This window comes from Bos indicus, chromosome 26 (genome assembly GCF_029378745.1).
Source record: "Bos indicus isolate NIAB-ARS_2022 breed Sahiwal x Tharparkar chromosome 26, NIAB-ARS_B.indTharparkar_mat_pri_1.0, whole genome shotgun sequence".
NCBI lineage: Eukaryota > Metazoa > Chordata > Mammalia > Artiodactyla > Bovidae > Bos > Bos indicus.
In genome coordinates this window covers 17321407-17344477 of record NC_091785.1, presented here as the reverse complement: position 1 = coordinate 17344477, position 23071 = coordinate 17321407, and the positions used below count along the sequence as shown (strand labels likewise).

The 23071-nt window shown below is 39.8% G+C and overlaps 1 protein-coding gene across 4 annotated transcripts; it reads right to left on the bottom strand.

The window, feature by feature from the left end:
* Positions 1-3164: 3164 nt before the first annotated feature.
* CCNJ (cyclin J) lies at positions 3165-21159 on the bottom strand. 4 transcript variants are annotated; one of them, XM_019953128.2, is made up of 6 exons: positions 21022-21159; positions 20265-20374; positions 15032-15242; positions 7250-7549; positions 7003-7162; positions 3165-6369 (listed from the first exon to the last, which is right to left on the bottom strand). In XM_019953128.2, the coding sequence occupies exons 2-6, from the start codon at positions 20331-20333 to the stop codon at positions 5958-5960; spliced, it is 1152 nt and encodes a 383-aa protein (XP_019808687.2). In that variant the 5' UTR covers positions 20334-20374; positions 21022-21159; the 3' UTR covers positions 3165-5957. The 4 variants fall into 4 exon arrangements, with proteins under 4 accessions (XP_019808687.2, XP_019808689.2, XP_019808690.2 ...); XM_019953130.2 differs by having other exon boundaries at positions 7003-7129; XM_019953131.2 differs by having other exon boundaries at positions 7003-7126.
* Positions 21160-23071: the final 1912 nt, after the last annotated feature.

The window sequence follows — 23071 nt, the reverse complement described above, 5'->3', positions numbered from 1 at the left end:
GCTAGGTTTGTACCATTTCCCTTCTCAAAAGGCATTTCTTTCTTAATATGCCAATGAAAAACTGAAAGTTGCTCAGTTGTGTCCAACTCTGCTACCCCATGGACTGTAGTTCCCCAGGTTCCTCTATCCATAGAATTCTCCAGGCCAAGAACACTGGAGTGGTAGCCATTCCCTTCTCCAGGGGATCTTTCCGACCCAGAGATCGAACCCACATCTCTTGCACTGCAGGCAGATTCTTTACTGTCTGAGCAACCAGAGAAGCCCATATGTCAATTAAGTCTACCACAATATGTTAAGATTTTCTCTCTCTTGTTTTTTAAATTACTGATCTCTCATGGACCAAGATGAATTAATTTTCTCCTCTCTGTTTTATTTTTCCTTATATCTTTTATAGATTTTACTTAATATTGTTGCAAGGTTATTTGATCCAGAGAGTTCATAACTGTTCACCTTTATTTTGAATTGTAACCTTTAGCATTACAGAATGCCATTCCACCCCATTTCCTGCTGATTTAGGCCTGAATCCAGTCACATCTATTATTAAGAAGTTGCTGGTTGTTTTTATCTCTTTACTCATCCTTCTATCTTCAACCCTTGTGAATCACTTTGTTGTTGTAGGTCTTTTATATGGCATAGATTTGAGTTTTGCTTTGTGATTCAGTCTGAAATTCTTTTTCTTTAAATAGTCGAGTTTAGCTCATTTACATTTATTAGTTTGATATATTTGGTCTTAGTTATGCCATAGTTATACTCTCCATATTTATACCTTTTAAAGAATTTTACTATAGACTCCTTGCTTTGTTTTTTGTGTGTAGGTTTCTGTGAGGTTTGTATTTTTGTTCCCATGGTTATTTACATTTCTAATACCTTGACTTTATAATATCCTCCATTACCTATTTATTTAGTCAAACTGCTTTTTTTTTGGCCATGCTGCATGGCTGTGGGAATTTTAGCTCCCTAACCAGGGATCAAACCTGGGCCACCTGTGTTGGAAGCATAGAGTCCAGAGCACTGGACTGCCAGCAAATTCTGAGCCAGCCTTTCAGCATCTGTAATTCTCTAAGTGATGACAGACTGATAAACTAGACTTCATTAAAATTAAAAACGTCTGCTCTGCAAAAAACAATGTCATGAGATTACGAAGACAAGCCACAGACTGGGAGAAAATATTTGCAAAATACATCTAATAAAGGACTATTCCCCAAAATATACAGGAAACAATCTGACTTAAAGATGGGCTAAAGACCTTAACAGATACTTCATTAAAGATTATACAGTTGTCAGATAAGCACATGAAATGATGTCCCACGTCAATTGTCATCAGGGAAATGCAAATTAACCCCCACCTATTAGAATGACTAAAATTTGGAGCATTGACAACACCAAATGCTGGCAAGGATGTGGAGCAGAAGTCATTCATTGCTGGTGGGAACACAAAATGCTAGAGCACTTTGGAAGACAGTTTGGTAGTTTCTTACAAACTAGACATACTCGTATCCTAAGATTCAGCAGTTTCATGCCTTGGAGCTGAAAACTTATGTCTATAGTAAAACCTGCACATGGATGTATATAGCAGCTTTGTTCATGATTTCTGAACTTGGAAGCAACCCCAATGTCCTTTTAAGTGAGTGGATAAATAACTGTGATCCACCAAGACAGTGGAATATTATTCAACACTAAAATGAACTATCAAGCTATGAAAAGGCATGAAGGAAACTTAAATACATAATTACTAAGTGAAAGAAAAGGCCACATACTGTATGACCCCAACTATGACATTCTAGAAAATGCAAAGTATGGAACAAGAAAAAAATCAGTGGTTACCTAGGGGTAAGGAAGGGGTGGGGATTGCATGAGGAAGAACCAGTGGGTGGAGCAGACTTGAGTAGTGAGACTACATGGTGGAATAGATGCTGTTACACATTTGTAACTGTGTGCCATTGCACCTTCATAAATTTACAGTGGTGACAGTAGAAATGTGCACCACCCAGAGTAAACCAAAATGTTCATAATGGGTGACTATGTCTCAGTGTAGGTATGTCTCAGTGTAGGTTCATCACTTGTAACAAACACACCATTCTAGGGGGGATGTTGATAATGGGGGAGACTGTGCATGTGTAGGGGCAGGAAGAAATTCTCTATCTTCTCAATTTTGCTGTGAACGCAAAACTGCTCTTAAAGAGTCATAAAAATTTTTAATTAAAAAAGGGGTGGTGGGGTTAGGAATAGGGTAGAAGGTATCCTTCTCATAGGAAGCAGGAGTCTGGTTTTGATGCTTTTAACTATTTTTTTTCCCCTAAGAGATTTTAAAAATCAAGTTGAGTGATCCCTTAACCAAGATAATTTTAAACTGAGTTGTGGACGATAAACCATTCTAATTCTTCAAGTGGCAAGCTAATGTAAGCTGCTTGAGGCTAGGGAGATAAGTCTATCACTAAGGGCTTAGTAAGCTGAGTTATTGATGAATATAAACTTATCACATGGGACTCAGAATCACCTCAATGCAAAGCTACCTGCCCCGATTTGGAATACTTGTTGCATTTCTTAAATTCAGCCTTAAAAACCAATGTGTGTGTGTATTAACAATGTGAAAACAAACAATGTATACTGACTGTTGCTAAACCGTGCCACTGTGCCAGAATAAGTGACATTACATAGAACAAATTAAAGAAATACTCTAGAGGGATGTGAATTCCTAACTCTGCTAAAAATTTTACTCATTAATTTTATGTTAAATTTTAAGTTGAATTAAGTAGTAATGATACTTAACTGAACAGACCATTCTCACTCACTGTCAACCCTGTGCCTTCTCACACCTTTGGCCATTTTACACGTTCCTACTTTTGAAATCAGACTTCAAATTTTCTGCAGCTTGCATTATTGTTTTGCAAATTATACACTGCAATTCTAACATACTAACAACTACTTTAAGTTCAAAAGGCCAGAAAGGTACTATCAAATACACTTCTGTGGGCTCTGGTCTCTGCCGTATGGAATACATAAAGAATGGACAAATGTTTCCCACCACTATGGTGATATTCTCCATTGGGATAGCTTTTACTTCTTAAGTGTAATTATGATTCCAAGTCTGACTTACATGATGACATGATTTAATGAAGTTGCAAATATACAAATTTATATTTAAAACAAAACACCAAAACCACTTTAATGAAAACTAGTTTTATTTTAAAATTAAGTGCATAGCACTCATCTAATTCCATTGGTGTGGACTTTAGCACCATACTTGCTATTTGCAATTAATGTCATAACAGATACATTTTGGTTTGCAGTCTATATTTGAGTAGTGTTTATTTAGTGGACTTTGGTAAAGCCCCTTATACATATCATTAATTTCTTCACAGTACACATTTAATGATGGTCCGGTAATCTCAAAAAACAAAAAACCTGCTTTAAAGACTAATTAATAAATTAAACAAAACAAAACCCACACAACGCCCCCCACCCATAGCCCCCCAAAGCTAGCAGTTGTGAGTTGTATTTATACTGAAACCTAATGTTTTAAAAATAGTACTGGTTTCTCCAACCACCCCATCCCACCCTACCCTGGGTATGCAGCAATAGTAACCAATTATTTATTTTACTCTCCCCCCCCCGCAACCCAAATTAGTCCAGTGTTCTTTAGCTTTTTAAAATATAAACTGGGAAAGTGTTACAGGCTTTTTAAAAAGGCATATTCTTCTATAACAAGAATGACATTTAAACCAATCAGTAAAAGCATTTGACAAGACATTTAAATTACCATAGGCACCAGTTGTTGTTTCAAGTTGGGATCTCTATCCCAATATCTTACATTCATAGTATTATTGAGGTAGTTAAAATACTGAAAATTGGACTCCAGGTTGCTAGGTTCTGAATGTGAATGATATATTCTCTTTTGAACCCACTTTCCCCCAGATAATTCAAGTTCTCTTGAGGTAAGGACTACTAAAATCCAATAAGCAGCCTTCTGTAAAGAGAAAAGTGATGATACTTTCAGAAAACAATTTTCATGCTTGAAAAATCTGCCACGAGTGAGTGTTCTTACCTGAGTAGTTTTTCATTTTATCTACCAGACTAATAAATCCATGTCATGCCCTATGTACTCTAATGATAAAAGTTACCTTTCATTTAAGGAAAGGATGTTCTGTAAGAACTCACACTGACAGAACCCACCCACCCACATCCACCTACTGGAGCCATCTGGATCAATCCATTGCTGTGATGAGTCCCTTCCCTTCCTAACAAAAGCCATTGGCTTGATTATTGAGACTCCTGCTGCATACCCATAACATCTTTATAATAAGCTTGTCTTCAATGCATATTACGGCAGTCACATACCTGCCATGCAGTTTCCCTTCTATTCAAGTGCTATCTTTAAAAAAAAACCACACAAACAAAATGACACACTTTACTAATTTTTCTATCAGAAAGCTTCCCTCCACCAAATCTCTTCTCCCACAGATAAGAGCACAATGTATATAGTTTCAGTTATTACAATGTGTTTTTTCTTTTTACTTTTTGCAGTTTATTTCCTCCAAACTCTTTACCCCCAAATTGCCCTTGCTGTAATGACCTATTGCTGTTTTCACTCATTACCAATATAGTGAAATGTCCCAGGGCAGTTCTGGGGCCAGTCCAATGAAAGTCACCTTTGCCTACTTACACCTAACTGCTGCTGCTGCTAAGTCGCTTCATTCATGTCCGACTCTGCGACCCCATAGACAGCAGCCCACCAGGCTCCCCCGTCCCTGGGATTCTCCAGGCAAGAACACTGGAGTGGGTTGCCATTGCCTTCTCCGTTACACTTGACTAGCTGGATTCAAAGGCTGCTTATAAAACCTGTCTTCCATGTAACAAAGTGCTGCTCTAGCACAACCTGAGAACTACCCTGGCCACATTCCACCTCAAAACAAACTTACGGGACTTTATTCTAGTACTGACATTTTACAATTACACCTTCCCTTGAAAAAACTTTTTTAGAATAATATCAAATCTGAGTATAAATCATTGATTGCACTGAGAAATGCAAAACTTGTATGTGTATTATGAATGACAGGAACCACCACTTCATTCATTCTAAGCTACAATTATGTTCTCATTTGAAAACACACTCTAGCAGGAGTCTACTAACCTATGTTATTAAGGTAGTCATACTATAACATTCCCAAAGCATGTTGCATTACAGTTAAGTGTTTCCAAGTAGTACAAATTCCCTGAGTTAAATGTGTTTAATTCTAAAGACTTGAGGTTGACCACAGGGGAAAAATAAGAAAAACGTATGACCATGATTTTAAGAAATCTACTCCAATCTTAATTTTAGTACATAAATCCAGATACCTATACTATCTGTGATAAGGAGTTATTTAGAATATCTAAAAAAAATTTTTTTTAACCACACTGACTGGTATAGCAAAGAAATTCATGAGTTGAAACTTAGTCAGAAGTTCATTTGCAGATGCAGATCAAAAATATAAATCAAAACTGGAGACTTAAAAAAGGATCTCTTCAAAAATTAATACTGTAACTTTCCTTCATAAAAAGAATGTTTGGCAAGTCCACAGATAAACATTAATCTCTGACATATAAGCCAACATTAGGCCCAGAGCCACCACAGGTCAAATCTTGAAACAGCAAATTTGGAGTCTGTCCAAATTTTCTGTTGGGTTGAATATTTTTGAAATATTTGGACCATCACTTGGGGCTTTAAAATGTGTCATATAGAAATTTGTTTTAACAGGATTTGACATATACACTGTTAAAAGTGTTTGCAGTGTTACCTTAGTCCTCCCAGATATTCATGGTGTGTTGGAAGGGATAATCAGTCTTCCTGGTGCTGGTATCTGAAGAGTTCTGATGAAATTTGGATCCCTTTCCTTTTGAAGAGAAGTTTTACAAAAAGCTTGCCCCAGAGCTTCAAGTCATAAACAGTCTGGGTCAGGTCTTACCTTCACATAAAATCACCTTTCAAAGCATTGAGTAATGCAAGGGTAATGTTCATTTATCTGGTAACTCCGGTTGTAAGAAACATTCAGACAGGGTTTAACTTCTACCGGTATTGCCAGTGACATCCCAACACCAGCTGGCACATGCCCAAGGCCCTGAACGCTAGTTTGGAAGCCAGCAGGACATGTTGGTAGTGTGTAAGATGAGGTGTATGTAGTAGATACAATCTGCTGACAGCTTGGTTGTTCCGATACAGGATGGCGATACTGCAGTGAGGTCTGGTGAGTCTGATGGAGATACTGAGGCTGCTGAAAGTGAACTGCCCGAGAGGGCTGGGAGGCTGCCTGGAACACACTTAGCTGTGCTGGCTGAGGTCCTGCCTGTCCTCTCTGTTTGTTTGCTTCTTTCACATCATTATCATGAGCGCTGCAACACAGACAGAAAGGAATCTTGTTAATAATGTTACTTGAGAAAAATCTGCTAGAAAGTCACACACACCCCCAACTCCTTAACAGCTGGCTCCTTGGACTGCCCCACTGCCCAGGTAGCAGTCAGTGCAACCATAATTTCAACAACAGAACTCACCCTTAGCCTTCTGAAAGCTCCTTCCCTTGGTATAACCCTTGAGGACTGGCTGCTAGTGGCTTTGAGGGCTCTTTGCAGCTTGGCAGCTATGTTCACAATGAGCACTTAAATATGACTGCCTCTTTGAATTGTGAGGCCACCAGGATATCCCCAAAGATGTGGAAATGGGGACTGGAGCAAGATTTACCTGGATGATCTCACAGTTGTGGACGCACACAAGAGCAGCTCCTTTCCTTATTATGTACCCAGAATCATACTAGCAATGACAGCCTCTACCTGGATAACAGCCAAAGAAACTCCCCTTTCACTCAGTACTCCACTGAGTACTGCTCACCAGGGGCTTGCTTATGGCAGTAGGAACGTGTCAGAGCAAGTATCCTAAAAGCTCTCGGCCTCTGAGAACTTGTTTCCAAGGCCCCTTTTACATGAAGAATGTTAATAAGAAATTACAAACAAAAGAACAGAGAGGCTTACATCAATAGCCGTTCAATGCACTGCACTAAGAAATCCCAGGAGTAAGCAGTAAGACGATGCAGTCTTGTAGGCCACGTTGGAGAGAGACGAAGTATAATCCTTGAAGAAGCCACACATGCTGCAGCTACTAAAGAAGGTGCATAATTTAGAAAGGCATAATCTGTGGAGACATCAAAAATGAACTTAAGCAACAGAACACACAAGTCACAAGCTCACACGTCACTCACTGGCATCTGCAACAACTCACCTTGCAAGGATACTTCCAGGAAGTAATCTGCATACTTGGCCATGTAGAGTTTAGTTTTTTCCAAGCACATCATTGGCCAGCCATCATGAAGATCTGTTTCATGTACTGCTTCAGAGAGATAATACTCAATGAAATGGGCAGCTGTTGGAAGGCAAAGGTTCCACTGAAAGGTTTCCAATAATAATAGTTCCATATGTAGCAAATTTTGTTTTGTTAATACTAGATTCATATTAGTCATACAACCCAGGCTGTTGAGCTGCTCCAGCTTAGGCACACTATCTTCTTTTTCTTCAAATTTACCTTATATGCAAAGGGAAATAAAAGCAAGAGAAAGAAAATATTAGGCCAAATGATTCAAGTTAAGTCTAGTCACTTAAATGGGATCTGCTATGTTAGTGCAAAGATTTAGATCCAAAGACATTTTCTCCCTACTCTGGGTAGATACAACTGTGCCAGAACTCTATGGTTCTCAAATCTGCATGTTTTCTCTCCCAGTGCCTCTGTTCCACACCCTTTACCCTCTCCTAAAAAAAAAAAAAAAAAAAAAGGAATGTATAAACATTTTGATCTATGTCCTATTGTGTAAGGAAAACAGTTCTATGTGCCACTGAAAAAATAACTTTCATCTCAACAGCTGAATCTTTTCAGGAAATTTCTTTATGAGGGCAGGTGATAGTTGGTAAAAAAAAAAAAAAAACTATTTTAGGACAAAGTTTCAAGTATTTAATGTCATAAAATTATCTGAAATAAAAAACAGCTAAGCTTCAAGAATTTCATCTCAGCATATTTTCAGCAAAATCTCAGAGAGATATAAATAAAGTAAAAAAACAGGTGAACATCTAACACAAACATTACCACTATACAAAAAACCCCTAATCCTCCTCTTCTGAATTAAACCAAAAATCTAGCCAAGTCTGTTATTTAAAAAAGTGGAAGATACTTTATACCACTTTTATATCCCCTTACTCAAGGCAGAATAGGCATAAATATTGAACCTGGTTATCTGAAGACATTAACTTCTTTTCATGAAACTCATCCATATGTACAGCTGAGGAATAGAATGCTCCCTCTAGCCCTGAATGATTTTTCTACTGATTACATATCATCTTGCACTTTAATTTCCCTCAAGTATTTTACTATATATAAATTATTCATTTTAGGTATTTCTAAAAGTCATGGCTGGAGAAAAGTTCAAGTATCAAGTACTATTATGATTCTTCAAATGCAGCAATAGAACCAAAAGAATTATCTTCAAGTTTCGTTGGGTCTCTGTTCCATGACTGTCCAAAGAAGAAGGGAAATTAAAACTAAAGGCTTCCACCTCCTAGCCTTATGTTCTTTTTCATAGTAAGGTATAAAATCATATTATACTGCAATTATTATAATTTCTCACAATAGTTTTTACACTTGTTCATAATTATAGCTGTTAGAATGTTATATATTACTACATAAAATTTTTGTTTTACTATTTTGATATTTATTTCAATATATTTGTTTACTTTAGAAATCTTACAATTTTATTTTATCCATTTAAAAACATTTCTTGGAGAAGACCAGAAAGACTGCCAAACCAGAAGAAATCAAACCAGTTTCCCTGTTAAAACTGGGAATGGTTCTCTTTCAGAACCATACATTGAAGTTCTGACAACAAATGGTAGTGGCCAGAACCACTCAGCCCAGATGCTCAGTATACTGGAGTCAGAGAGGTCTGTTCAAGTCCGCCAGCCTTAGGGGCTGGGAAAAAACACTGCTAACTACCCTGGTCTTGGCTTAGGGAGGGGAAACTAGGGTAGAAGGTTTGTCTCCTGTGCCAGGAACTCTAAGCTCATGACTTTAAGAGTCTAGGTCCAAAGAGTTTAAAATTTCACTCCCACTCCAGAAATTTTGAACTTTGTTAGATTTAAACCACTCTTAATATTGCTGCTGCTGCCGCTGCTAAGTTGCTTCAGTTGTGTCCGACTCTGTGCGACCCCATAGACGGCAGCCCATCAGGCTCCCCCATCCCTGGGATTCTCCAGGCGAGAATACTGGAGTGGGTTGCCATTTCCTTCTCCTAATATTGCTGCAAGTATGAGTTAATCCAAAAAACTTACATAATTCAGACTTTTCAATAATCTAGATAATGCTTCCCAGTTCAAATCACATAAAGATGAATTTCCCAAGTTTTGCCAATGGCATTTATTAGCAGACCTGAAAGCACTACAGTGGTCTTAATGACAGTCATCCAGTATGATCACTGCATAAACATAGGAGTGGAACCCACTGTTTTCTGTATAACAGAGTGGAATTCTTCAGAAGGAGAATGACTTAGGAATTTAGTTCAATCCCTCTGGATGAATCATTAAGGCTTTCAAAGTACTCTATTTGTGTAGCAGCAGCAATACTGGCATTGAACTTCAAAAGAATGCTGTAAAAGTTAATGAGTTTAAAGCTCCTTTGAGAAATTAATATACCACAATTCACTGTTTAATTCAAGGATCAAGAAAATGTTTCATATTATCTCCTTGAACCTTTCAACACAGAAAACAAAATTGTATACGACCAATTTCACAGCTCAAGAAACCAAGTTAGCAAGGCTGGCCAATTCATTTAAGGTCAATTAAGTTGAGTCAAACCAAAAATGGAAGATTTATGCTTGAATTCCCAAATCTGCTTCCAGACCAAAGCTAAATGAGGACTCCTAGAATAGACAGGCTTCTATATTATTAAGGATCCATGGGGTTTCCATATTTATAAAGTACTTGGCTATTAAAAGTATGAAGGTCTTTGCATCTTGATTTGCAAAGTTAAAAATAACCTGCATACTGCATAAATAACCATACTTGATATTTAAATTGAGGTTTAGTTTTTTGGGGAAACTTTTCATTATATATAGTAATATACTCAGATACATGGATGTTAAAGGAATTCAAAATGTGAGACAATGTCACGAGTACCTGCATTCATATACAGTTTTTATTGTGCTGAATGCTATGTGCATGACTATTTTAAATCTACTTATCCATAATACCACATACAGATCACAAAGATCAGTTTTCTTCAATTGAAAGGAAATACCAGAAGCCATGTGATCATATTGATAAAGGTCCCAAACAGGAAATAAGGGCACAGGAAATTCACATCTGCTTCCCAGAAAATAAAGAATCAGGAGCCCCAGAAACAAAACATCAGGTTGTCTTTCCTTTATAGGAAATGCTCAGATCTGCCATGGAAACCAGCACATATTCAAAGTCAGGAGGGAATGGCAGGTATGTGGCAGTAGGGCATGGATCAGATAGATGTCACTGTGATCTCTGCCAACCCACATTTTGTCTTTTATTACTAAGGAGAAAAAAGTCATCCTTAATATTTACTAGGAATTCTCACAAATTTATAAGACTACCAGTCTAATAAGAAAAAAAATGGATAAGGAACCAGAAGACAGAATTCATAGAGGGGGAAAAAAAAAGGTTCTATTCTCACTAAAAATCAATATATAAATAGAATCAACTGTGACATACAGTTTTTCACCTATCAAATAGTAAAAAGCTTTGTCAACCCAGTACTGGTGAGCAAGAAGAAACAAGCACTTGTCACAAATCTTTGCTATTAAAAGCCTATAATCTCTCTTTTGACTTCGTCTTGACTTTAAGATCTTTTCTTAGTTACACAAAACCTTGAACAGGCTTCCTGGTGGCTCAGATGGTAAAGAATCCACCTGCAATGCAGAAGACCTGGGTTTGATCCCTGGGTTGGGAAGATCCCCTAGAGGAGGGCATGGAAACCCACTCCAGTATTCTTTCCTGGAGAACCCCCATGGACAGAGGAGCCTGGCATGCTGCAGTCCATGGGCTCACAAAGAGTTGGACATGACTGAGCAACTAAGCACACACAATACCTTGAGCAGATTATCAAAAGTCTCATGTTTAAGACCACTTCCATGCTCTCTACAAGTTCAGTACTGATCACAGAAGCCAAGGGAGCCAGGGTATTACGTGTCAAGGAGTTAAGAGCTTAAGAACTTCTCAGGACAAATCAGTCTTTTCTGGAAGTTGGCTTAAAGCTCAACATTCAGAAAATGAAGATCGTGGCATCCGGTCCCATCACTTCATGGGAAATAGATGGGGAAACAGTGGAAACAGTGTCAGACTTTATTTTTCTGGGCTCCAAAATCACTGCAGATGGTGACTGCAGCCATGAAATTAAAAGACGCTTACTCCTTGGAAGGAAAGTTATGACCAACCTAGATAGCATATTCAAAAGCAGAGACATTACTTTGCCAACAAAGGTTCGTCTAGTCAAGGCTATGGTTTTTCCTGTGGTCATGTATGGATGTGAGAGTTGGACTGTGAAGAAGGCTGAGCGCCAAAGAATTGATGCTTTTGAACGGTGGTGTTGGAGAAGACTCTTGAGAGTCCCTTGGACTGCAAGGAGATCCAAACAGTCCATTCTGAAGGAGATCAGCCCTGGGATTTCTCTGGAAGGAATGATGCTAAAGCTGAAACTCCAGTACTCTGGCCACCTCATGCGAAGGGTTGACTCATTGGAAAAGACTCTGATGCTGGGAGGGATTGGGGGCAGGAGGAGAAGGGGACGACAGAGGATGAGATGGCTGGATGGCATCACTGACTCGATGGACGTGAGTCTCAGTGAACTCCGGGAGTTGGTGATGGATAGGGAGGCCTGGCGTGCTGCAATTCGTGGGGTTGCAAGAGTCGGACATGACTGAGCGACTGATCTGATCTGATAGATTTCCCATAATCCCTGCTGTAAAAATACTACATCCCACTCTCCAGCTTGTAGGCCCTTTCTTCCTACCTCTAATAGTGTACATCCAAGCAGCTGGATATGCATTAGTACCTGAAACGTACAAGCTGTGCTCCATTTTTAACCAAACTACCACACCCTTCCAACCTATTTAATAACTAAAATACAGCTGTCGCCGAGTCCTGTCAGCTGTAAGTTGTTCTTCACTTTTATACAACAGGCTGCCCATCCCAAAGCAGGGAGCAGCTTGGGGTGGGGGACATTCAGAGTCTAATCATTCTGAGACAAGAGAAGCAACGTTTGAGTAAAGTTTATGATAACTAACTGGAGACTTGACACTGGAATTCAAATATAAGAAGATATAGTATAAGAATGTAAGAAACAGTAGAAAGAACTCCACAAATTTAAAACATACGTCATATATAAGCATCCTAAGCATTTCTGTTGGAGTAAAGTTAGACTTCACTAACTGGAAGAAGAGATTTCAGTGGGCTACTAAGGGCCAGCCTCTTTGATTCCTTACCCCATTGAAGAGCTGACAGCTTGACCTCCGTTTGACCAGTGACTACTTGGGAGGAGCTGACACCCTGAGGGGCACCTATCTCACATTTTCCCACTCTCCAGTGGAAGAACAACAATGTAAAAGCAATTCTCTCTCAGAGACAATAGGGTGGGGTCAGTCAAACAAAGGGAGGAGGTATCTGACTCTTTTAGAAATAGGTAGTAAACAATTCTCATCTGAACTCAGTAAACACAAATCCTAGAGCCTAGTTCCTAGAAAATGAGTCAAAAGTAACTATATAGTACCACAGATTAAGTCAAATAATCTTCAGTAAAATAAACTGATCACGACCTTAAACTGACAGTTACAGAAAATTTAGAAAGAACTGAAAATACCATTCCAATCAACCTAAGGTGGTGCATAAATAGAAGATCCTTTCCCCAAATTGTAGAAACTGCAGAAACCTGGTACCAATGCCAAGCTCTGCATGGTGGCCAGAGTTCTTATTAGATTATTCAACTAGAGACCCTGGTGAACTCTGATAGTAATATGTAGTTTATAAATATCTAGTTTATAATCCCCAAGTCATTTTGTAAGGTACTAGTAAATTTTAGTCACAAATATAAGTCAGTCCATGAACTGACTATCCATCATTCATAATTTCACAATCCATAGGCACAGACCAGGTAGGGCTTGGTAGTGATTGAAGGACAGTGATGGCCACAGCAAGCAAAAAAATTTTCCATTACTGATCCCAAGATTTTAAAATAACCTAACTTGCATGTTTGATTTCCTGTGTCTCTCAACTATAACTGATCCTATAATAAACTAATATTGTACAGGATATTGGGAAGCCATTCCATGTAGATTCTCACACATTTTTGGTATGCGAAGTATGGGTTTTTCCAACCCTATGCAAACTACTAAATCACAAATCATCATAGTGATGAAACACAGAACTGTACACATGACTGCTTATGAGGATAAAACCTTAATTAAAGGTTAAAATAAGGTTAATAATAAATGTACAAACATTACCTCTGGCTTTCTGGATGGTGGCAAGAGGAGCAGGTGATATGAATAGATCTTAGAGGACAGCAGATTAAAGGAGAAAGATACTCAGGAAATATATCATTCTGGTAAGAATTTGACTCAAGTTACATGGGGACAGAGTTGAAAGAAAAGTCTAGTACGATGGCTGGGTCCAGATGAACGGTTCTGAATGTTACATTAAGGAGTTTCTACCTTAACCTACAGGTAGTGGAAAGTCATCACTGGGCTGTATTTATATATATTCAACCTGGTCCACAAAAGATTTGAAATAGTTTACAAAAAGACCTTCCAGGAGATAAAATAGGGAGCTGAAGTCATCAGAGAAAAAATAAGGACACGAAAAGAAAAGCAGAAAAGACTAGTATCATAAATGATACCACACAGGCCTGCATTTGGTTTTAGGTTTATTTGCAGTCAAATGCAAAGGTGTTTTAGAAAGAATTCTGGTGGTAGGGTAGAGAAGGAATGTTTCTTAGATAGCAGTCACACTGGATCCTAAATCCTCAAGTGGGAGTTAGAGGTGAAGGCAGTCGGTATTTCTACATGTCACTTTAAGTGGGACTTAAGTTTCCACTGTAATGACATGAATAATTAAAAACAAAAAACACTACATAATGGATTCAACTTCAGTAACAAATACCATCTTTTCAGAATACTAAGAGAAGAAAACTTCAGTTTCAATGCTTTTACTCACCCTCTTTCTCTTCAGTCAAGATACTAACAAACAATGAAATAGGTCACAGGAAGATGTTAGGAGAAAGAGGCACCAGAAGGCCCGTTAACAGATTCTCCCCTACCCTTACTATGCAGTTCTGCCTACTGTAAGAGCAAGTGTTTTCACATGTGTAGCTACTGCATGTGAACCTTCCGTTCATTAATCTAAATCACCACTTAGTCAGCAGAAGGTATTCTAACAACACAAGACTATGATACCTATCAGAGTTTTTCAACCGAAGCTCCACTGACATTTTGGCTAGATCATTCTTTGTTGTGTGGGCTGCCCTGTGCACTGCAGATGTTTAGCTTCCTCCCCGGTTGTAACGACAACCCAAACTGTCTCCACATATTGCCAAATATCCCCCAGTGGGACACAACTGCTCTTGGTTGAGAACCACTGCTTTAAGGCAATCGTTCCCAACTGGAAAGATACATGAGAATCACCTTTAAAATTTTTAAGAAGTTAAAAAATATCCAGGTCCCATGATGCAGATTCTGAGTCAGTAGATCCAGAATGACCCAGACATCTGTATCAGAATCTTCAGGATGTAGGGCTCAGGTACACATGTTTTTGAAAGATTTCAGAGCCACTTTTTAATATGTCTGGTTAAGAACTGCCATGCCAAAAAGCACTTTCAACATAAACTTTCCAATACTAGTAAACTAGAATGAAAGGAATTTGGTGGTATTTTACCGAGTTCTACGTAAATCTATTTAATTATAAACTAGAATTTTCCAGTCATGTAGATTGTACTCGTACTTACTTGCTAGAAGCAGACAGGAAAGTGCAACTAAATGCAGCTGCTGGATAGAGATGTCATAACGATCCATAAACAGGTCCAGCAAATAGACAGCAAGATGTCGGGCAGAAGGGCAGAGTGTGAAACGATTGCTCACAATGGCAATCAAGTCAGCAAAATATCTTCTGAGACTTAGTTGAGGGGACTGGCCTTTGTAGGAAGGCAACTTCAGCTCCTAAATCAAGAACAACGTTTAGTCTAATATAGGCTGTTAGAAGAATTATCCCCCCAAAGCAAAAATGACACTTTCCCCCCAATATACTAGTGTTACCATTGCCTAAAACACTTTTCTTGAGTAAAACACAAAAATGAAAAAGCTGAGTGGAAGGATAATGAATGGCATTTAAAATTAAGAACTAAACGTTTCTCCTATTCTTAACCACATCTGACATTACCAGTTATAGGTATTTCTAACATTATGGAATAGATGTATATTAGCAAGATTTTTAATAATGGAATCCTGTTTTCCCTACCACGTGTTTTCAGAAAAAACATCATTACCAAAATACTAATCAAACCATATATACATATCCCCTAAAGATGCTCAAAGCTTTTAGTTAGAAGGTAATGAATAAATGGACATGCTTCTAGTATAATACATATTGTGTTATACTTGTAGGAATGTTGAAGATCTACTAGTATCTTCTAATCTGGTTTCTCATTTTTTAAAAATAAGAAAATTTCTATACTATTAAAGAATTTCCACAAAGATGAAAGGGTTCTAAATTCAATTTATGAGCTCAGCACAATGCCACAGTAAACCCAACAGGTATTACAATAGAAGGAAGTAACATGGATATGATCCTAAAAGCACAGGCCAAAAAAAAAGGTAAGACTTCATCCAAAAAACAACTTTTATGCATCAAAGGACACTTTCATCAGAGTGAAAAAGCAACCCACAGAATGGGAGAAAATATTTGCAAATCATATATCTGGTAAAGTGTTGATATCCAGATCATAAAGAACTTTTATACATACAACTCAACAAAATGCAAAACACCTAGAGTGAAAAACGAGCAAAGGACTTGACTAAACATTTCTCCAAAGAAGATGTACAAATGGCCAATAAGCACCTATAATGATGACCAAAATCACTAATGATCAGGAAAATGCAAATCAAAACCATTATGAGATACCATTTCATACCAATTAGGATTGCTACTGTAAAAAAAAATCCCCCCAAAATAAAATGGAGAAAATAGAAACTAACAAGTATTGACAAAGATGTAGAGTAACTGGAACCCTTGTGTAGTGGTAGGAATATAAAGTTGTGTAGCCACTGTGAACAACAGGATTGCAATTCCCCCCAAAAATGAATGTAGAATTACCATGATCCAGCAATTTCACCTTTAGATATATATCCAAAAGAAGTTAAAGTGGGGACTCAAACAGATATTTGTACAACCATGTTCAGAGCAGCATTATCCACAAGAGCCAAAAAGTGGAAACAAACAACTCTGGTGTTCATCAACAGATGAACTGATAAACAAAATGTAGTATATACATACAATGGAACACTATTCAGCCCTAAAAAGAAATGAAATTCTGATATATGCTGCAACATGGATGAGTAAATCATCTGGAGATGATTTAAAACATACAAGAGGATGTGTGTAGGATATATGTGATATATGTAAACACTACTACACTTTACATAAGGGACTTGAGCATCCTCAAATTTCAGTATTTACAGGGATCCTGGAACCAATTCCTGTGGATACTGAGGGATGACTATATAGTTTTTTCAATTATTTTTTTATATTTCATTAATTTTCACTTATGTTATCAAGAATGGATACAGAAACTCATGTATTACTGAGTTGTCAGGTTTAAAACTCATATAACCTTCTGAAGGGCAATTAGATAATATACAGTTTTGAAAATGCAGACTGCAGATACCCTTTAACTTAACAACACCAGGTCTAGGAATTTATCCTACATATAAGGAGGATTACAGCACTGTTTTTAGTAGCAAAAGGGTGGAATAAAAGAGCTTAATGTCAAAAACCTGGATGGATCTCCAGGGAATTATTCTGAGTGGGTAAAATGAATCCCCCCAAATCATGTAGTACATAATTCCACTTGTGTAACAGTCCTGCAATGACAAAATTATAAAAATAAAGAACAGATGAGTGGTTGCCAGAGGTTAAGGGAGAATGACGATGGGAGGAAAGAGGCTGTGCCTATAAAAGGATAAGATGAAAGATCTTTGTGGTTATAAACGTACAGAAAATGTTTTCGATCTTGACTGTATCAATGTCAATACTACCCTAGTTGTGGTAATGAAACCACAGTTTTGCCAGATGCACAGGGGAACGTAGCTGAAGACACTAGTGGACTTTAACTACGTTAACTTGGCTAAAAGAAGACAAAAGCAAGAACTTGAAGGGCACCACTAGGAGATTTTTACCAGTGTATCCAATACACTCTCTTTATATTATTGCAAATGGTAAAGGACATGGGCTAATCACACGGCTGTCAGATTTAGTTCTTTGTCCATGTAGTGCAGTTACACACATGAGAAAATGACCTACGCTTCTTTCAGCTTATGAGTTTTTTCTAATGTCTATTCCTCATTCCCTACAATTGACACTTTTATTCCTGTCTGCTTCTCAGGATCCCACAGGACCAAAGCACAGAAAGATCTAAATCTGTCATCTCCATCTCCAATCACAGGTCCTTGTTAGCTCACCACCCTAAATGCCATCCCGTTCCCAGAATGGGTTAACTATCCAGCCAGGATGAAAATTAAGGCATAGAAGGAATACTTACAACTCTGTGGGATACTGTCTTGATGCTTCTCACAAAGTTAGCATCGTTTCTATCTGTCATAAAGGCTCCTAAAAATACTTCCCCAAGCATCCTAAGACACTAGTATACATAGCCAAACAATGAGAAGAAAGAGAAGACACAGGGTATTAGAGGACAGCTGCTTTGTTGAGGAAAAAGTGATTGTATTTAATGGAAACAGTATAGCTGGCATTTGGGGTTGAAGAGGATTTTCATTTGCTGTAATTTTTACTTTTCCCTAGTAGATTCAATGCTGGTCACACCAATTATTCCTCCACAAACCTTGGGTCTAAACAGAACACCTTCCACTGTGCCTAAATGGCAACTGTCCAACGGAAGACCTAAAGTCAGATGAAATTAGACTACTTAAAGGCAAGGATCATGTCTATCTCATTTTACCATTTTAATGCCTGACAGCACCTTGTACACTGTAGGCATTCAAATATGTTGAATAAATAAGCATATGACTACCCAACTAAATAACCTAATTAGTAGCCTGGAATTGACATGTATTCTCTGTGAGAAAAGTCCATTTTAACTTTCCTTGACTTTAGTGTACTACAAAGAGTGGTCTCTCCAGTTCCACAGGTTCAAGTTTTACTGATTAACAAATTCTTTACCAAGTGTGGCCATTGTGTCAAATCACAAGAATGTGGCTTACACAATGCTTAAAGATAAAATAAAAACAACCCACAGTCACAGGCGGCAGGTGGCCCAACACAACTTTCAGTGGCATTCTTTCAGGCCCTGTTCTAGCTCGTCCTCTGATAGTTTGTACATAAGTTTAGTACAGGTTGTGTCTTATTCCTTGCATCCAGAGACCAATAAACAAAAACATCAATAAATCTGCTGGAAAAAAAATGCACTTCCAACTTCAGCTAATAAAATTAATTCAGATAATCACCCAGGATTAAAATTACACATAAAATATAAGAATCAAAAACCATGGAAATCACCATGAAAAATCTTAAGTTTCATGTCATTAAAAAACATATGTATCATTAAACATCAGATATTAATTTCACCACATACCAGAGAAATAAAGAACTGACACTTAGAAAACAGGACCATTTAAAACTGAAAGATACTATCTAAATAAAAAACAACAACAACAACAAAAAAATCAAAAGTATTTGAACAATTTTCAAGGTGGAAAACCTGCAACTCTCTTAACATTCCAGAGAACCATTCCATACTTGAGAGTTTTCTATGGTACAATTAGGGAGCTGAGGTGTATTTAGTGTGTCTAAGAGACTTGAATGTCAGAATTAACAACCAGCGTTTAGAAATCTCAAACTTTAGAAAAGGGTACAATTGTAATAGTTTAACTCAGAATTAGGTTTTCTAATCTATTTAACCTGTTTTTCTTTAAAAAAAAAAAAAAATCAAGATACAAGTTCTTTGTCATCCCAGGACCTCTAAACTCCAACAGTCAGCAGCCTTTTTATTAAAGAGTCAGCTGTTTTGCTTCTTTCCAATTTTCTATACATAATAATGGTTCTTTCTATTTCACATTGGTTCTATTTAATTTCACAGTGAAATTAAGTCAAGTTAGAGTTAATTTTGGATCTGGGCTCTCTTCTACTAAAGTTATAAAAGACTCGGAGGTGACATGTTAAACAGATATGACAGCAACAATAAACAAACTTTGCATTGTGCCAGAAAGGTGTATTTTTTCCCCCAATATCTTTTAAATACACTAGGTCTACTCCTCCTGTTTGATATGAGCTGAAAGAGCAGCTAACTCCTATCTTAAGGTTTTGTGAACACCCCCCAAGTCTTGGGGTTTCAAGGGAAGAAAATAACAAAATTATCACTTTCTTAGTGCGTACTATCTGCCAATCACTGTTCTGAGCACATCTGAAGTATTACCTCATTTTAATCTTCACAGTCGTTCCATAGAGCACGTTCTATTATTAATCATTTTACAGATAAGGAAATTGGGAATCAGAAAATGAAGTAACTTGTCCAAAGTTTCACAGCAAGTTAGTGGAAAGGCTGGGGGATTTACTTTTGTACAAATGTGACATAACAGACAGCTGCATGCAACAGCAGCCATAGAAGAAAGCAGGGTTGCTCTGCCCAATAAAAAGCCAGCACACATATCTTTCAAAATACAATATCAAATCCATGTTCCACCTGGGAACAAGAACATCAGACTGTCCCTTCACATCTTCCCTCTCTCAACTACCACGCCCCACCCACCTCCTCATTCAAGTTTCAGGTTCTTCTGATACACCCCAGGGAAGAAGCCAAGAAGTTAATTAACCTCGAGCAAATAAGCAAACTCGCCTTTTCTGATTTGGAAACTAGAGGTTAAAGACCCTGACCAGGCTTTCCAGGGAGCCGAGATTCACACTAACTGGCATTGAGGCACCGAACCGAAAGGTCGGGGCGTAGCGGTTACCTTGTACCGAAGAGCTTGATGGATGTCGGCAGCCAGCTGTCCCCGCCACCACTGCGCCTCCAGCTCCATGGGACCCGGCGGCGTGCCTGGCCAGACGAGGCAACTTCAGTCTGTAAGACACACCCCAGACGAGGTCACTGCCAGCTCCCTCCACGCGCCCCTCCGCGCCCCCCGCCCGAGGGGTGTGACCTCAGGCCACCCAGGGTGACTGTTCATCTTCACCTGACTCGTCCGAAAACCAGCACCGACCAAACCAACTCCCTGACGCCTCACGGAAGGCCCAAGCTACCCGGTCAGGAGGAGCCAGCTTGTTTGATAAACTGCCGGACCGGGTGCCAGGCAAAAGGGGACCAACTGGGGCCCGAGTTCCCTAGGCGCGAACCCGGGCGCGTACTCGGAAAAGCTAGACCGGAGGCCCGGACTCCCCGCGCCCCGGGTTCGAATTCTTCAGCCCCGAGAAGCGCAGATTTGACAGCACTCACAGACCCCTTGAGGTAAAAACCTCCCGCCGAGAAGCCCGAAGACGAACGCCAGCCCCGCTCCGGGTGCCCGCTGCAGATGATCGGGCGCGCGCTCCTCCTCCGTAGCCTCCCCGCGGCCAGGCCGGGCCCAGCGCGCACCCAAGCCCCCGCCTCCTCATCCGGAGGAGCGCACGGGATCGCGCGGCCCCAGAAAGGCGAACAAAAGGCCGGGCCGGGCGGCTCCAGTGCCCCGCCACCAACCCAGGCCTGCCGGTTCCCACGGCGGCCTCCCTTACCCGGAACCGCGGCCCTCACAGGCCCAGCCCCGCCGACATGCGGGGAACGCCGACCCCGCTCATGCTGCGGACAGTCGGCAGCAAAGCGCCGGCCTCAGCTCCGGCCCAGCGCCAGGGCGCTCGCGCCGCCCATTGTTAAAGGACCGGCAGGCGGCTCCGCGTACAAAGCCAGCGCGGGGGCACATGCGGACCCGCCGCTGCCAATCTCGTCTCGCGATACAGCCGGGTCACCCGGAGTCGTCCAATCGGCGGCCGGGCCGGGCCCAGGTGCAGCGCCCGGCAGTGGCTTGGGGGCCCCAGCCGGACCGGGCAGCATCTCCGGCTGGCCCTGCGGTTCGCTTTACCGGAGAGCCCCAACACCACCTACCGCGAAGCCGGCCTGCGCTGCGGGCAAAGGTCGGAAGAGCGCGCCGGAGAAATTATAATGCGGATCATCCATCCGTTGGCCAATCCGGTCATGCTTCTCACCTGCTGAGAACCTCCGCTTGCTCCCCAGGCGGAGGAGGAAAGTTCCGATGCCTCAGTTTGGCGTTTAAAACCCTGTCGGCAAGGATTGATTCGGCCTCATCTCACGTTACAACAGACCCATATCTCTGAGGGGGCTGCTCAGTAGGCTTATCAGTCCCTCCATATGTGCTTTACCCGTTTCCGAAACCCCTAAAATGCTTTCTCTGCCTCTTAGATTCCACATCAAAACTTATCCCTTCTTCTAGAAACCCAAGTAATTTCTTCCCCCGCCTTATTTCCTTTGCTTTAGAAATTCCCAAAGCTTTAAATGAAAGGAGTTAAGATTGGTGGCTCAGTCCGTAAAGAATCTGCCTGCAATGCGGGAGACCTGAGTTGGGAAGATCCCATGGAGGAAGGCATGGCCACCCACTCCAATATCGTTGCCTAGAGAATCCCCATGGACAGAGGAACCTGGAAGGCTGCAGTCCATGGGGTCTCAAAGAGTCGGACACGACTGAGCGACTCAGCCCAAGATTACCTTTAATAACCTGGCTTGTCGAGTCTGTAGTGGATGTAATTAACCATCTGTGGTGGTAAATCAGGAAAACAACACAACTATGAAAACACTCCAACATCAGATAAAACGATATAAGCCCCGAAATGTGATTAGAAAAAAATCTAGTCAATTGTGCTTTAATCTGTTTAGTGGAATATCAGACCAGAAGTAGATGGTCAGCCCAGGACCGTAATCCTCACTTCTGAACATGTTCATCAACCTCTTTAAATATTAAAAAATAGATCATGAAGCCTTAATTCTTTTTCTTAGAATCCTTTGCCCCGGAAGATACATGATGAAGATCTACAATTAAGTGAGAAATGTATGTTGCATGAATCTGAGTTTTAGCTATCACAGTAACATCTTCAGATACTTAAAGAACAGCTACAAATAGGTGCAATATGTAAGCCATGTGACACAGGCTACAGGAACCAATGACAAGACAAGGAAAACTCAAGCAGAATTTGACAGAGCCCAGTCCAGCCCAGCATCATCCGAGGAGAGGCTGTTCTTGGCCCATCTTAGTTCCCTAGAGAGGAGATGGCCACATCAGGCTGAAAGCTCCATGCAATTTATGATGGCACTTAAATAGTACCTGCTTCCTCAGGCTCCAATTCATGTGCACTAAGCAACTTTATGACAATAATTTGGCTTCCCAATGACTTAAATGTCCAAAGCCTATTTAAGAACTCTTTCAGAAAAATGGGTCACAGACTGTAATCATCAGTTTAATAAGTAGGCTGTCTCTCATGGTTTCTCCTTTGAAGATGTTATTCATTGGGAGCTATTGTTCAGAAATCATTCTGTTGGATTTCTGGATATGATGCAAGGACTGGTTTGTGTATTGATTTTAGTGTGTGTGTGGGGGGGTGGGGGGGTGGAATATATAACCTGCCCAGTGTGTCCCTAAAATCCTAAATCCAGGTTTATTATATTTCTTCATTAATTCATTTAGAGCAAGCTGGACACAATTTAGGTATTTGCTTAATTCCTAAATAAAAGTCTGCTCTCTGTATAGAATATATAGAGTTTATATTCCAATGGGGA

What these genes read in the sequence shown, in the direction of transcription:
- CCNJ (XM_019953128.2), bottom strand. Translation starts at nt 20,333, where the DNA reads ATGGAGCTGGAGGCGCAGTGGTGGCGGGGACAGCTGGCTGCCGACATC. An exon ending in ATCAAGCTCTTCGGTACAAG is followed by an intron (nt 15,243 to 20,264) that starts GTAACCGCTACG and finishes TTCTTGATTTAG; the next exon opens with GAGCTGAAGTTGCCTTCCTA. An exon ending in CCTGGAAGTATCCTTGCAAG is followed by an intron (nt 7,163 to 7,249) that starts GTGAGTTGTTGC and finishes ATGTCTCCACAG; the next exon opens with ATTATGCCTTTCTAAATTAT.